Below are 16,690 nucleotides of genomic sequence, written 5' to 3'. Positions count from 1 at the left end.
AAGAAAGGAGGTTACATGTCTCACTCCTGGTGTACTGAAGCTGTGTTTACACAGCGTGACGAGGCACACCCATTCACGGAGTCTTGATCTGGCCGGAAGAGGAACTGTTACAAGGAACTGTATTACTGGATTTTCTGTAAATTGTGACCCCAGTTATACAAAACCCCATGCAGTCAGGTATTAACCAGGCTTTTGATTTCCAGTGTAATCTTCCCTCGTCTCCTGCTGCTGACAGCTCACATGCTGCAGAGCTGTAAACCACACACACTCACACCGTTTGTAATTTACTCCTATCTCTTTTATAGGATTATACAGCAGCCATAAAATACTAAGTATTTACAGCTTTTGAAGGTTTTATTGTTTTGCGGTGTGGACGTGGCAAAAGTATTCTGACTTGGATTTAAGAGTAAAGACTCAAACAGGGTGTGCAAGTGAAATAAAAATTACTGGTGGGTTTTCCAGTATAACAAGAAGCAGAAATGAAGAAACAGCAGAATCATTGAAATGAAACTGTAAACTAGGAATTTATCCTTTAATGTCACATAATCCCAATAATATACTCATCAGTTTGTCAAGGATTACATGACTCAGCATGTTTTCATCATCACATTGTCATTAATTTGAACCTGACTCAAGGTGACTGGAATGTCTCGTTATTGTGAATGACTTTTCCTAATTCTTTATCTTTGTCAGTTTTTCTGGTTGAAACTATACAGAACTTGATTGATACAGATTTCCAATAGTACAATAAGAAAGAGAAGGCCAAGTACATCAATCATGGTCTTTGCACTGGTTATAACTATATATATTTTTTAAAATTTTATATAGCCTTTATTTAGCCAGGAGAACCACATTGGGATTAATAATTTATTTTACAAGTTTGTCCTGGAGAGCTGGGGGGGGGGGGGTCTTGCTATGTTTTTTTGGACTGTGGGAGAAACCGGAGTACCTGGAGGACACACACACACACACACACACACACACACACACACACACACACACACACACACACACACACACACACACACACACACACAGACACACACAGACACACACACACACACACACACACACGCAAACATGCAAACTCCACACAGAAAGGCCCTGTATTTGAACCCACAACCTTCTTGCTGTGAGGTGAGAGCGCTCACCACTGCATCACCGTGCGGCCAAATAATATAAGCTTATTGAATAGGAAAGTTTGAGTCATGTCTTTAAGGGAAACTGGGTAACGGTTACTGTATTTTCCAGACTAGATGTCCTGATTTTTTGAATTGTATGTCTGATCATACGACTTATGATAAGAATTTACTTATATATTCATGTATAAAGACCCCCGGCCAGCTCAGTTGGTAGAGCATGAGACTCGCAATCTCAAGGTAGAGGGTTCATGTCCCACGCCAGCGCCACCTTCCTGTGGGCTCTCCACCTGCAGGAAGGTTCTTAATGGTGCGATGTGATCTGGGTGACGGTGCTCAGACTGACACCACCACCACCCGGAAACGGATAAGAGGGAGAAGATGGATGGATGGTTTCATGTATAAAATATACCAGTACAAAGATTTTCCCTCTGTCATTAATAAAGTTGTTCTATTCTATATGACAATTTGTGGCCACTAGGTGTCACTGTATGACAACAGAATACTGCTAAAGAAAAAAACTCCATTACTACTGTATTTGACACAAGGACCACGATTTCATAGATTTATTGAAATGACTGTGATCTTTCTCAGATCATTAGACTCAAGAAACATCTGCTGGAGCACAAACATCGTAAACCTAAAGTAAACTGGGCCCTCTGGACTCTGGTTTACACTCTGAGCTGTGATGAAAGCAGTGTTGTGATGCTGAGTCAGCGCTGGTGTCTGCTTACGTTACTGCAGTCATGATTGCAGGAACTTTCAAAACAGTGATTCACTCTCTCGATTGTGGTTGATAAAAGAGGGATTGCTTTGTGGTTACAGGTTGATGGACTCACTACAAACACTACAAAGAATTTCCCCCAGCGGTTTTCCAGTTACTTCCTTATTTATTCAGGTTCTTGATGATCATTTCCAGAACTCAATCAGCCACACCCTGATGGCAACTCAACCTCCAATGTCCTCCTGTTCATATCCCAAAATGCCATTGGACAAGACTCGAGGACATTGTGTGTGATCATGGAGGCATTTGAAACTCTATGTTCTATGAAGTGGAATTTTGACTTGGTAACTTCTGAGTTTCAGTACGTTGGTCAAGTTCTTCTCGAGGGAGATCACCAGAGTAACTTGATACTTGTTCAGGATGAGACGTAAAGGTCCAGCTCGTCCTCTTGGAATATGGGTTGTTCATATGTTGAGGATCCTGAGGAAGTAGAAAAGTGAGAGAAGTACTCTTGATTTTATTCGTGAAGCCCTTCATGAAGCATACAGCTTGTCCTTGAAGGAGCTGCAGTATAAAATGGGCAAACTTATTGGAACGAGCGTTTCAAGTGAAGAGGCATCGTTTTGGCACCTTGGTCGTCTAAACAAACCCTGCTACACTGGGTGAAGGTCATAATAATCATAATGATCTGCACTTTCATGGTGAAGTATGAAACTGATTGATTTTTACTTGCTGCGATCGGTCATATGCATCAAACTCCTGTCATGTAGAGTCACCCAGAGTTCGATTGTAAACCCCCTGCTTGATTCAGCCATTTGATAACCAGCTTCATTATACAGCATATCTGGATTGCTGGTGTCTGGTTAAGTTAATCCAGAAAATGATAATAGTACAAGTCCCCTAAGCCATAAAGACATAGAATCAAAGTCCACGTAGCATGAGGAGTGGGCGAGGCCAAACCTCACCGACAATAACCGCAAGTATCTGAAGTTGATGGGAATGAATTCACCTCTTGTCCTCAAGCCCGTCTGACGTCTTGTCCTGTTCGTTATCTCTTGGATTGAGTCGGTCGACTCTTTCTGTCCGTCTCATCTCATCATCTGATTGTGTTTCTAATTGTGTTGTTGTCGCTGTGCTGATGCCCTTTGTTTACCTCTAAGTCATTAAACCCCACGTGTTCCCGGTGTTTTTGAGGTGGAGGAGTTTCTCACCACACCGGTCATTGTGTCCGAGTCACTCAGTGAGACGTTGAACTCGGACCCACTGCCTGAGGGCATCGGCCTATAAACAAACACATCTGAGCAATATGAGGAAAGTTTTGTTGTGAAATCCAGGAATCCTCCCTCATGTTGTTGACTTCCTGTCACCAGCTGCTCTGTGTTATGACTTATAACCTGGAGACTGTTTGTTGGTGTAGGTTCACTGGGGGACAGGCCACTAGCTCAAATCATGTAAACTCTAATATACTTCATGAGGTTTGTGTGGTCGGATTGGAATTGTTTGATTTGTTTAGTGTTGCTGTAGATGGTTGGACATCAACCCTGAACCAGAGCTCAGCTGCTCTGCTCTCTTTACACTTGGCTGCCTTTCCCTGTAGTTTCCTAGAATTCAGAAGCTGCTTCTTCATCTGTTTAATGGCTGAAGTGACATTGAAGTCAAGTCAAAAGTTTCAAGTACAGTACATTTTTAACCAACTCAACAGGATAGTTCACATTGCAAAACATTGCATGCCTTTGCATGCCACCAACTTGCCTGTTATTTTGTATATCGTACCATTAAATTGGTCATCTGATCTGGATCTAAATCTTAACCAGAGACAAACACAATGTTCATAACCTAAACTCACACAAACCTTCCAAATAGTTCATGTCTTTATTGCACACAGTCAGTAAAGGTTCACGGCACTGCTTAGATTAAAACAACAAAAAAAATAGAGGTGAACCTTTGAATTATTAATGAGTTGAAGCTTCTTTGGCAGCAGTGACCTGAACCAAGTTCTTCTCGAAGCTTCTGATCAGACCTGGGCTACGACGACCCGTGATGAACATACCAGGGTATCTCTTGTTTCCTGGGTTGACCTACCCAGACCTTCTGGCTCCTGATAAGTCGTAACACAAAGCAGGTTAACAAATCGGTAGTTCAACCCAGAGGTTTCCCTTCAGGATCAGGGCACATGAAAGGGGCGGAGTTTGTCGCGTCTGACCAATCACACACAGAGAAACCTTGTGGAACAGTCTACAGATTACTGAAGGAGTAATTATTCTCAGAGAATATGAAGAATTAAAACACCTCCACCAGGCAGAAAGCAACACTGTTGCCGCGTCATAAGTCAGAACATTGCTGACGAGTCAATACGTGACTTTGTTAGATTATAGGATATTAATGCATTAAAATTCAAATCAATAAAAACGGATGGCGCAGCACTGTGATCATTCACTTTTACTTTATTACAACAGAAACGTTTCAGGCAGAACTTCCTCACTGCTCTTCTTTTAGTTTATATTTTCTATCCAGTTGTTTTGAGGCTATTTTTCCTATCAATGTTGGAACAAGTCCTGGACCTGATGAAGCAAAGCAGCGCCAAATTCATGATGCTCCCTCCACCATGCCTTTATGTGGAGATCATGTTCTCATGTCAATACTCTTTCAATGATCCCTTCACACGTTTAACATTTACTTTTCTTTTTTTTTTAACCTCACTAAACTTCTCTTAAGTTCTAACTTTGGACTCAACGTGGCTACAGATCTACTTCTATGGAGAACAGCCACATTAGTAAATGCTCAGATTTGTGAGGGTTGATGAAGTCTTGGAGATGAGTGTAAAACTGTTTGCCACCATTTCGAGGCATAGTTTACATCAACAGATGCCTCCTAGACCCTACCAAGTCAAAATGTTTGAGTCAAGAAGCTTCTTGCCCCAGGTCACTCACTCTTGACTCATTTAGTTTTGCTGTAGTCGTTACCATCAGGCTTTATTTACTTTCAGGTTTTGGATCCAGAGTTGGAGGTGTCGGATCATGCATTCCCTCCACAATCCACCCAACCCTCTGCACTCAAGATCCAGGTAAGAAAAGACACGAACCAAGTCACTGAGTTTTTTTTGTTATTTTAGTGAATGTTTACACCCAAACTAGATGATAAAAGTGAATGGATGAATTGTAGCCGAGTGAGCTTCAATGGCCTGACCTGACCTGCATCTTTTTAACAATGGATTAACTGTCTTGGTTCAGTTGTTCATTCAGTTTTAGGGTGCGTTCACGTTCATCCTATTTGGTCCAACAGAAACAAACTCCGGTAACATTACTTTGTTAATGTAGTCCATTAGTTAAGTTTGCTATAGAAATGCAGGTCTTGGTGGATGCAGCAGGGAGGCAGGAGCCAAACACAGGATGTCACAGAGTTTGTTAGGATCTGCACAATTTCTTCTAACTGGAATTCCTGGTGCTGGTTTGAATCCTTCACACATCTTAGAGTCAGTCAGTCGGTCAGGCTTCCAGCTCAGAGAACCAACTCCAACTGTAAACGCCACGACTGATGTGTTGTGTGAACGTTGTGTTTGTTTCAGGATAAGGAGATCCGGGGAGTCTTCCTGTGGCTCTTTGCTCGGCTCTTCCAGGGCTATCGCTGGTGTTTACATATCATCCGCATTCACCCAGAGCCTGTCATCCGCTTCCACAAGGTAGAGCAGCATCAGCAGCCTCTGCAGAGCTCGCGTCTTGCTATTTGATTCGGGCTCCAGTTTCAGTGGATTGACTTGCTCTTCCACAGGCGGCCTTCCTGGGCCAGCGCGCGCTGTCCGAAGACGACTTCCTCATGAAGGTGCTGGACGGCATGGCGTTCGCTGGCTTCGTATCGGAGCGGGGTCCTCCGTACAGATCTACAGACCTCTTTGATGACGTGAGTCATCGTCACAGCAGCACAGCACGTTCTGCATTTTAACCAGATTGAATAAACATACTTCTTCAGTCGTAAAACACCAGTGCGTTTCCCTCATCTGACACAGGATTTGAATGCATTTCTTCTTATAAATTCAGATTTATAACAGATTTTTATTCTATTATTGAGCTCGTAAAACTGGCTTTTATGCATTTTTTTACAACTTCTAAAGAGGACTTCTAAAAAAATTTATATGTAACTGTGTTTTACTGGCTGTTGTGTACACATTGACTTTTTATCTGTCAGAGAAATATAGAAAAATTTAGAACATGTTCAAACCTTGTTTGAAGCATTTGTATAAATTACTAAAATCTCAACTTTCTGGAAGGAAAATTCCAAGTGGATCAACACAGCAACATGACATGCATGCGCAGGTTTAAAGCCAGTTGAATTAAAATAAATATGTATTTATTATTTCTCTAGCTGTATCAGATGTTCTGTGTTTGGGAACCGTTTCTCTGACTTGGAACTTAGGCTGGTGTCTTCTTCTGGTTTCCCCGCAGCTCGTAGCCAATGAGGTGGCGCGGATACGGCAGGAGGAGGCGTGTCCACACAAAGTCATGAACCACGTGAAGGAGCTGGCGGAGCTGCTCTTTAAAAACGTACGTCCTCAGATTATTGAAACAGATGAGACGTGTCTCCGTCCTTACCCCCTCGTGCCCCCCGCAGGAGAACCCGTACCCCGCCGTGGCCATGCACAAAGTGCAGCGGCCGTCAGAAAGCAGCCAAAGCGCCGCGCAGACTCGGACGTCCTTCCCGGCGCTTGACGAGGTCGCTGTGCAGCTCTTCATCGATCACGCAGCCGCCAAACTCAAGACTGCACCTCCTGTGGTGAAGGCCGAGCTGAAGGGCATGGTACCGTCCGGACCGCCGCTGGGTGAGTGAGGAGGGTCGAGAGGAGCTCAGCTGCTGGACGAGACTTCATTTCATCAGCACACAACAACATGAAGGCAAAGCGCTGAAGCCCCAAGACCAATACAAAAGCCAGAGCACAAATACAAAAGCTAAAGAGATTTATCACGACGACGTCGATAGATATTCTGCCACACTGATAGAGTTGTGTGTGGTGTCAGTTTAAAATCCTGTTGAGAGTGAAGCTGCTGTGATGGATGAGCGTCTCATACAACCTCCGTCTCCACAGGAGACATTGTGGACAGGAACGGAAACGTGATGGCGAACAGCGCCCGCAGGCTGGAGGTGGTCAGGAACTGCATCACGTACATCTTTGAGAACAAGATGCTGGAGGCCAAGAAGGTAAAAACAGAAACGTGTATGGTTCCAAACTTCACATGATTCAGGCAGAGTTTACATGATCCGAGTCCAACCACAGTTCTGACCAAACTAATCAGATAGGAGTGTCACATGGACCATGTTTCCATTGTTGTACTGAACATCCTGGTTTGTGTTCCAGTTGATGCCGGCGGTCCTGCGGGCGCTGAAAGGACGGGCGGCGAGAGTTTGTTTAACTCAGGAGCTCAACCAGCACGTCCTGCAGAACCGGGCCGTGCTGGACGACCAGCAGTTCGACTACATCGTCCGCATGCTGAACTGCACGCTGCAGGTCAGCGCAACAACAACTACAGTTCCAACACCACCACTAACACCAACAACCACCACCACAACAACAACACTTCTACTAATGATACTAACAACAGCTCCAACACCACCAACGACACTACCAACATTAATAACAACACCACTAACAAAAACACCACCACCGAAACAACACTACTAATAATACCAACTACAACACTACTAACAATACCATTACCGACAATAACAACACTACTAACAATACCATTACCGACAATAACAACACTACTAACAATAACAACACCAATGCCACCACCAATAACACTACTAATGATTCCAACAACAACAGCATTACAGTACCGACACTAATAAAACAACAATACAGACAACAACACTACCAACACTACTGCTACTGTTGGAATATTAACTCATCACTGCGACGACACGAGTCGCTTTGCGTTCTATAAATTCACATTTCTGCAGTTCTGTCAGGTGTGATCATGAACCTCATTATTCCAGATTAACCCTCGTGGAGCGAAACAGACCTGGAACAAGTCAAGAACAAAAACGTCCTTCAAAGCCTCAGAGACGAGGATTTATTTTATTATGTCAAAAAGATTGTTCTAAAGTCTTTCTCCTCTCCGGTTCAGCTGCAGCTCAGTGCTTATCCCGCACACCAATCACCATCAATTAAGAATGGGCAGGTCGTTTTCCAAGAGATCTGATTGGTCAGAAGGCGGAGCTTCACACTCACTGTGATCTTACCCAGAACGTATCCTGTTAGACATTCAGAGTCAGTTACCATGGTGATTTATCCTGAGAGCGAGCATCGTAGTATGGAAAACCTCGGGTTAATCCTTAAAGTTATCTGGATAAGAGCAAATCCAGCATCATAGTCCAGGCCTCTGGGCTGCTCTTCATGTCCATGTTGACCTGTTGTTCGCTCGCTCTCTGCAGGACTGCTCCCACATGGATGAACACGGGATTGCAGCCGCCCTCCTTCCTCTGGTCACGGCCTTTTGCAGAGTGAGTCAGGAAATACTCTGATTACTTTGTTAGAGATGGTTGGAGTGAATTCTTGACGGGATGTGTTTGTGTGACAGAAACTGGGCGCCGGCATCACTCAGTTCGCCTACAGCTGCGTGCAGGAGCACATGGTGTGGACCAACATGCAGTTCTGGGAGGCCATGTTCTACAGTGACGTGCAGAACCACATCCGAGCGCTGTACCTGGAGACGGAGGATGGAGAGCAGCAGAACAACCAGGTGAGCTCCCGATCTGGAGGAGGAGACTCTAGCTCGGCCCGACGAGATCTGTAACCCCTCTGGTTCCCTCTCAGGAGCAGCAGGACGGCTCAGGCGGAGGGCGGGAGATCAGCGCCCTGGAGCTGGCCTCGGAGCAGAGCCGGCTGTGGCCCACGCTCAGCAAAGAGTTGCAGTCAGAGCGCGTGCAGAAAGAGGAGAGCACCGTGTTCAGCCAGGCCATCCACTACGCCAACAGGATGAGCTACCTGCTGCTGCCGCTCGACACCAGCAAGAACCGGCTGCTCAGGAGCACCGGCCTCGGAGACGTGGAGAGCGTCAGCAACAGCTACGTCACAAACAGGTGGGAGGCGCTCCGGGGTCTGGGAGGCCCAGACATCTGAGAGGGTCGCCTGTAAACTGCTTATTGCACAACTCCTGCTGCTGTGGAGATTTTATTAACAGGAAACATTGAGATGTGCACAAGTTACATCTGGAAAAGAGAGAACAAAGCAGAATTGTACAGAATTCCAGAAATTATACTGAAAGGGTTTAATATAATTTAAGATACTATTTAACTGAATAATCTCTCTTTATAATTTAGATAAGAGGTTACTCTATGTATGTGGCCCTTCAGCTCTGTTTGACCAGCCGTTAGGCTGCCACTGGGAAAGCCTCAGTCACATGAAAATTACTTTTATTCTTGGCGATATCACATCGACAATGGTCACATCGTTCATGTTTTTCACCATTATTATGTTATTGGTTGTGTCCAGCACCTTGATTAGCAGAGCTACAAAACTTTAAATTGGTGTTTCACACTGTACAAAAAGACGATGAGAAAATATAGTGTTAATGTACTTATTTACTGAACTCCGATTATGATTTTCAGACAAAGATTGGAAAGAAAAAGAAAAAGTGTTGTGTAGCAGCTGTAACTTATAAGTTGAATGGTGTTGAAACCCACTCCCCCACCCACTCCCCCACCCACATCCACACCCCCACCTCCACCCACACCCCCACCAACAATATAACAGCTTAGTTCTCAAGCTTTACTAAATATGAAATAATGTTCAGGGGAAAAAAAATCATTAAAACCAATCCAGCTTTTTTCAGTGTAACAATGTAAATAACAAAAGCGTCGTCATCGAGATTTGAAGCTACATGAGGGACATGAGGGGTGTCGTGGTGTAACAACATTAAACTTGTGAATCTAAGGGTGGTGAGATATGGTGTTATATTCTGTGATAATTTTTCACAGTTGAAATGAAATCTATCATCAGAAAGTGGTAAACTTATAGACAATGGATAAAAGTTCAACCAATAAATGTGAAAACTTCCAAATGGGATTGATAGGATTCGCAGATTTGAAAGAAGGTTGTTTATCTGACTGGTCGTTTGGGTGTCGGCCTCTTTAAATTTAGCCGTCAGATTCAAATTCCTACTTTTATCTCATAACGACAGTCGCTGTGTCATCTGAATTCATTTTAATCACCTTTTACAATCTGGACGCCGTGGCCTTCTCAGTGTGTGTTAAGTTAACAGCGATGTGTTTGTGTGTGTGTCAGTATTGCAGGCAGCATGGCGGAGAGCTACGACACGGAGAGCGGCTTCGAGGACGCCGAGAGCTCGGACGTGGCCAATTCAGTGGTGCGCTTCATCAACCGCTTCGTGGACAAGGTGTGCAACGAGAGCGGCGTGACCAACGAGCACCTGAAGGCGCTGCACACCATGATCCCAGGTACGCACTCGCCTCGTCGTAATGACACGTGCTTCCTCCAGTTCTCCGCTCCTCATCCTCGCTCTCGCTCTCCTCAGACATCGTTCAGATGCACATCGAGACCTTGGACGCGGTCCACCGGGAGAGTAAAAGACTTCCTCCCATACAAAAGGTAACCAATTCCTATTTTTACATCCAGCTGGACCACAAAGGCCTCGCCCGATAGCCCGCCGGCCCCCCTCTCCACCAATCCCCTCAGCTCAGGCTCACGCTGTCACGGCAGGTACGTGGAGGCAGGAAGAGCAGTGCATGCTGGGTGATGGCTCTCCGGAGCAGCGTGCCTTCAGTGTGAAGGGTGCAGTGTGTCGGAGAGGGCTCGGGGTCACGGTCCGACGCTTCCTAACACGCACGCCAGTAAACCTGCGTCAATAGTTTCACATGATCAAAACAGAGAGAGGAGGTCATTAAGGCAGAAACATTTAAATTAGAGTCAACGACAAGATCCTGGAAATCAAAGCAGCTCCGTGTTCACCAGAGAGAAAGTGACCCACTGTTTTAGATGCAGTTTTTAAAGGTACCCTGTGTCATCAGGAAGCAGTGATACACAGCTGTGTCTCATCTGCATGACTGGAAGTCGAAGCTGCGTCTCCTGACATTTAGAGGCTTGATGACAAACATCAGACGAACTTGTGGCCTGTGAGGATCATCAGCATGGCTGTGGAGGCATGAGAGTTGGAGTGCTACTTTTCTTTTACCTCTCAAAGATACAGTTTACTGCAGTTCCCTGCAACTCTATCATTATGAGTAAATGCAGTATGAATAAACTTTACACTCAAGATTTTTCACATAAACCTAAAGCAGTTCACAAGTTCATGAGCAGTTTTCTTTGAAATGATCCTTCAGAAACATCTCTTTCGAAAAGTGCGTGTACTTTAGTAATTTAACACTAGCATCAGTGAGCCTGGAACATTTGTTTTGAAATGAATGAGATGAACAATTCTGAGCAGTGTGTTGGACTCTGCTGTGTCTCTAACCTTCTCACCTTCTCTTCGCTGCAGCCCAAGCTGCTGAGGCCGACGCTGCTGCCTGGTGAGGAGCTGGTGATGGACGGCATGCGAGTCCACCTCATCCCGGACGGCCGCGAGGAGGCCACGGGGCTAATGGGAGGTCCGCCTCTCCTGCCTGCAGAGGGCGCCATCTTCCTCACCACCTACCGCCTCATCTTCAAGGGCACGCCCACCGACCCCCTGGGTGAGAGGTCAAACCTGCAGAGAATCTGCGGGGGGGGGGGGGTTCAGAGGACCTGGGGGGAGGGTTCAGAGGAGCTGTGGGGCGGTTCAGAGGACCTATATGGGGAACAGAAGGTGTGTGGGGGGGTTAAGAGGATCTATGGGGGGTTAAGAGGACCTATGGAGGGAACAGAGGACCTATAGGGGGGTTCAGAGGATGTGTGGGGGGTTCAGAGGATGTGTGGGGAGGTTAACAGGACCTATGGGGGGTTAAGAGGACCTATTGGGGGGAATCAGAGGAGGTGTGGGGGGTTCAGAGGAGTGTCTGTTCTCACTGTGTGTCTGTGTTCAGTCGGTGAGCAGATCGTTACTCGCTCGTTCCCCATCGCCTCTCTGACGAAGGAGAAGAGAATCTCCGTCATGTTGACCATGGATCAGTTTGTTCAGGAGGGGCTTCAGCTACGATCGTGCACCTTCCAGGTACACACACACACACACACACACACACACACACACACACACACACACACACACACACACACACACACACACACACACACACACACACACACACACACACACACACACACACACACACAGTGGAGATGAAACCTCCTCTCACCTGTCTATTTCTGCGTGCAGTTCATGAAAATCGCCTTTGACGAGGAGGTGGCGTCCGACCTGGCCGAGGTGTTCAGGAAGCACATGCACAAGCTGCGCTACCCGCAGCACGTCCAGGGAACCTTCGCCTTCACCGTGGGTCAGTCCAGCAAGCTGATGGTGGAGCACAAGGTCAAGGACAAGAACCAGTCACTCAAGTGAGGAGGCATCCCACACCTTTACACCAAACAGGCTGTTAATCAGCCCCAACCCCTGACCTCTGACCCCCCCGACACGTCCGCGATACATCAGCTGGATTTACTGCTTGTCCAGCTGCTGCTCCCGTTTCTGACCGTCATTAATTTACACCTTCAGCTCTGCAATTTTCTCTCCATGTTCCAACAAAAAAGAGTGTAAAATATAACAATCTTAAATAAAAGGGAAGGTGTGAGATCCGAGCACAGACCAGTGAATTGTCAACAATAAATACACAATAATCACCATGAATCGTTCAATTCAGCTAACTGGCATTTATTAACAAAATGTATTAATTCATAAATAATTCAGAAATCATCTCATAAATCAACACATTCAAGTATGAAATGTCGTCTAACACGGAGATCTAATCTACTAAACAGCAACACTATGTACAAAGTGTGTCTGTCTGTCTGTCTGTCTGTCTGTCTGTCTGTCTGTCTCCAAACAGCAGCACAACAAGTGAATCCCTGCTTCGTGAGAGAAATAGGCTGTTTGTTTCTGGAACTGCTTCACAGGAAGTGACTGTGGGCACTTCCTGTCTGGAGTGATGTGTTGAGGGAGAAAGAGACAGGTGACTTTGTTCTGTTCTTCCAGGACGCTTTCCAAACACCTGGTGAAGACGGCCAAGAGGACCATCGGCCGGCAGTACGTGACCAGGAAGAAGTACTCTGCGCCGACCTGGGAGAACCGCAGCAGCTTCCAGTCGGAGCTGGACGAAGACGAGATCTCAGGTAGCCTGTCGAAGCACCGCGCCTTCAGGAGGACGAGAGAACAAACCCCAGAGCACCCGCTCCTTTATTGTTGTATTAAGTTCTGTATCAGAAGAAAAAGGTGGATTACCGTAGTTTCAAGACTATAAGCCACTACTTTTCCCCCACGCTTCAAACCCTGTGGGTTAAACAACGGTGCAGCTAATTTATGGATTTCTCCGGGTTAACGAGCTTCATGCCGCCGGCACATCTTGGCTCGGTTGGTAGAGCGGTCGTCTCCCAATTGGAAGGTTGCAGGTTCGATTCCCGTCTCTGCCTGCCCACATGGCAAGTGTCCTTGGACAAGTCACTGAACCCTGAACTGCCTGTGTGAATGCAGTTGGTGGTGGTCGGAGGCGCAAAATGGCAGCCTCGCCTCCGTCAGTCTGCCCCAGGGCAGCTGTGGCTACCTACGTAGTTTACCCCCATGGAGTGAATGAAGAATGTAAAGTGTCTTTGAGTGTCCTGGAAAGCTCTATATAAAACCTATGCATTATTATGATTGAAAACCTCCAGTGACTGACAGATTGACTGACAGAGCAAGAAAAATGTCTGTACTCAGCAGAATTTAAATAGAAAATGATCAAATGTACAGCAGATTGTCCAAATATAAAATGTAAACAGTTCTAAGTTGTCAGACTTTGACATTAAAAGCAGCATCATGTTCATGACGCTGTGCTGCTCCTCCACAGTGTCGGAGGAAGTGGACCAGAGCACGCTCACTCTGTCCTCCACCATCCGCTCTTCGGACCGCCAGACGATGAGCAACGTGGTGGAGCGCGCCTGTTGCCGCGACTACCAGCGCCTCGGTCTGGGCACGCTCAGTAACAGTCTGACCCGCTCCAAGAACGAGCCCTTCAGGATCTCCACCGCCAACCGCATGTACACCGTCTGCAGGAGGTGAGACGCAACACACACACACACACACACACACACACACACACACACACACACACACACACACACACACACACACACACACACACACACACACACACACACACACACACACACACACACACACACACACTGTGCTGACCCCTCCCCCCCGCCCTCGCAGCTACCCCGGCCTGCTGATCGTGCCTCAGAGCATCCCCGACTCCACCATCCAGAGGATCTGCCGCTGCTACCGGCAGAACCGCTTCCCCGTGGTGTGCTGGAGGAACTCCCGGACCAAAGCCGTGCTGCTGCGCTCCGCCGGCCTGCACGCCAAGGGCGTGGTGGGCTTCTTCAAGTCGCCTAACGCCCCCACTGCAGGTACACAACGCACTTTGGGTTCATAACTACAAATGAAAAGTGTCCAGCTGTTTGGACGTTTCACCAGGAGGCGTCAGTGAAACACACAATGTTGATGTAGCAGCCATCGTTCTGGAGCGCGTTGCACCGTTATGTTCAGTGTGGCTGGTCAACACAGCTGCTCTAATCGTGTCACTATTGTAATCTGAATACTGTACGATTAGTCTTTATTATTAGTCAGAATAAATTCAGCTGCCCCCCCCCCCCCAGTGCCCTCCCAGGCAGACTCCACCAGTCTGGAGCAGGAGAAGTACCTCCAGGCCATCATCAGCTCCATGCCGTCGTACAGCGAGAGCAGCGGCAGGAACACGCTGAGCGGCTTCACCTCCACACACATGAACACCTCCGGTGGGTACACACACACACACACACACACACACACACACACACGCACACGCACACGCACTCTCACACTGAGCTGTTCTCCTCTTCATCAGACTCGTCAGATAAGCTGCGGCAGCCGAAGATCGGCGCTCTGATGAAGCAGGTGATGGGAACCAAGGAAGACGTTCCCGGGACGTTCAGCAGAGGAGGTGAGGAGACCGCCAGGCCACGCCCCAACAGGCCAGGCCTCGCCTCCTGCAGCTCCTGTTAGCTCCCACAACTAACTGTGTGACACGTGGAGCTGGAGGAGGAGGAGTGAACTCTGTGTGTGCGTGCGTGAGTGCGCGTGAGTGCGTGTGTGTGTGTGTGTGTGTGGCGTTGTTGGTTAACGGCCCGTCTCTGTCATTTGACCTCAGCTCTGGGTCAAAGGGCGAAAGTCATCTCGCTCTCTCAGCCCAAAGTGTCTGGCAAGGCCAGGAACCCCCCTAGAGGTACAGTAGGTCCCGCCCCCACCCCCCCTCCACTCCTCTCTAACCAATCAGACGTTTGTGTGTTCGCCGTCCTCCCTGGTAGTGCGGACTAATGTGTGTATGTGGCGGGAGGGGGTCTGTGTGTGCGTGCGCATGCTGTCGCAGCTCGCCTGTCCGACGTCACGCTGACGTCTCGTACGTCCTCCTGTTCGATTCCTGTCTGCTCAGTGTCGACCAATCACGTAGCTCCATTAGACGTAGCCAAGCCAGCGGGGCGACTCTGATCTCTGCCTGTCTGTACCAAGCATGGCCATACACACACACACACACACACACACACACACACACACACACACACACACACACACACACACACACACACACACACACACACACACACACACACACCTTACAGGATCTTGTGGCTGCCTAATAAACTGGACTGATGATCCTTGTGTGGCTTTTTAACATCGTTTGATTCACACTTCTGACTGGAACTCCTTTTTGAAGACTTGACTCTGTGTGTGTGTGTGTGTGTGTGTGTGTGTGTGTGTGTGTGTGTGTGTGTGTGTGTGTGTGTGTGTGTGTGTGTGTGTGTGTGTGTGTGTGTGTGTGTGTGTGTGTGTGTGTGTGTGTGTGTGTGTGTGTGTGTGTGTGTGTGTGTGTGTGTGTGTTGAAGGTAAGTGGGGCAGTATCCGAGGCAGCGGCCGTCTCAGTGCCTACAACCCGGACGTTGGGACTCGTCTGGCCAGTAAAGAGTCCCCGCAGCCTAACGGCGGCCCCAGTGAGGCGCTGTTCCTCCGCCAGCAGAAAGCTTACCTCTACATCATCGGGGACAAGGCGCAGCTCAAGGTGAGCCGGGAAAACGTTCCTGAGTGTGTGTGGGCGGAACTAGAACCAGAACACTGAGTGACTTCAGAATCTGTCCAAGTGAGGATTTCCTGGAAACCGCCTCCAAATGTCCACTTCCACATTAACATATATTAATATAGGACCCTCGTCCTCATTACCTCCCATTAAAACCACATTTTAATCTCTTTGTATAAAAATGTAATCTTTATGCGTTTCTTTATTTTTTTTAGAACAATAGTGAAATTTACATGTTTACTTTTCTTTTTTTCTTCATTTTAGGCCTGAATGTTTATTTTCTTCTGGATTTAACAGTAAAAATTCAGTCTTAAAGTTTAAGGTCGAGTTTCCACGTACCTGGGGTTTTAATAAACGGTGATATTTCTCTGTTTCTTGCATTTACACATAAACTCAGCTACGAGTCGCCACAAACGATTATTCCTGGAAACTCCGGCCACAGTGGAGATTTAGGGGCCGTCCACACGAGAGCGCCGGTTCACGTAAACCAGCCGTTTTTGGCCGATCATCCATACGAGGCAGTTTTAGAAACCCAAAAACTCCCAGAGTCCCAGAGTGGGGAAATTCTAAGAACAAAGACCATCATTTGTGGAAAAACGATGAC

The 16,690-nt window shown here is 47.1% G+C and overlaps 1 protein-coding gene across 1 annotated transcript in view; it reads left to right on the top strand.

Annotated features, from left to right (window-relative positions):
- Positions 1–16,690, top strand: part of sbf1 (SET binding factor 1) — a 55,196-nt gene that overhangs the window by 34,605 nt on the left and 3,901 nt on the right. The window contains 22 exon segments of the mRNA XM_080491737.1: positions 4,850–4,927; positions 5,429–5,542; positions 5,632–5,760; positions 6,303–6,401; positions 6,469–6,676; positions 6,941–7,053; positions 7,211–7,360; positions 8,290–8,358; positions 8,436–8,597; positions 8,672–8,937; positions 10,142–10,314; positions 10,392–10,465; positions 11,352–11,544; positions 11,875–12,002; positions 12,165–12,340; positions 12,975–13,111; positions 13,822–14,029; positions 14,190–14,386; positions 14,636–14,773; positions 14,863–14,958; positions 15,166–15,240; positions 15,899–16,071. Coding sequence (XP_080347863.1) covers positions 4,850–4,927; positions 5,429–5,542; positions 5,632–5,760; positions 6,303–6,401; positions 6,469–6,676; positions 6,941–7,053; positions 7,211–7,360; positions 8,290–8,358; positions 8,436–8,597; positions 8,672–8,937; positions 10,142–10,314; positions 10,392–10,465; positions 11,352–11,544; positions 11,875–12,002; positions 12,165–12,340; positions 12,975–13,111; positions 13,822–14,029; positions 14,190–14,386; positions 14,636–14,773; positions 14,863–14,958; positions 15,166–15,240; positions 15,899–16,071 — 3,156 coding nt within the window.

The sequence above is a fragment of the Lipophrys pholis genome, assembly GCF_963383615.2.
Source record: "Lipophrys pholis genome assembly, chromosome: 22".
Lineage (NCBI taxonomy): Eukaryota > Metazoa > Chordata > Actinopteri > Blenniiformes > Blenniidae > Lipophrys > Lipophrys pholis.
The sequence above is the reverse complement of the archived record's forward strand: the minus strand, read 5'-3'. Positions and strand labels throughout refer to the sequence as shown.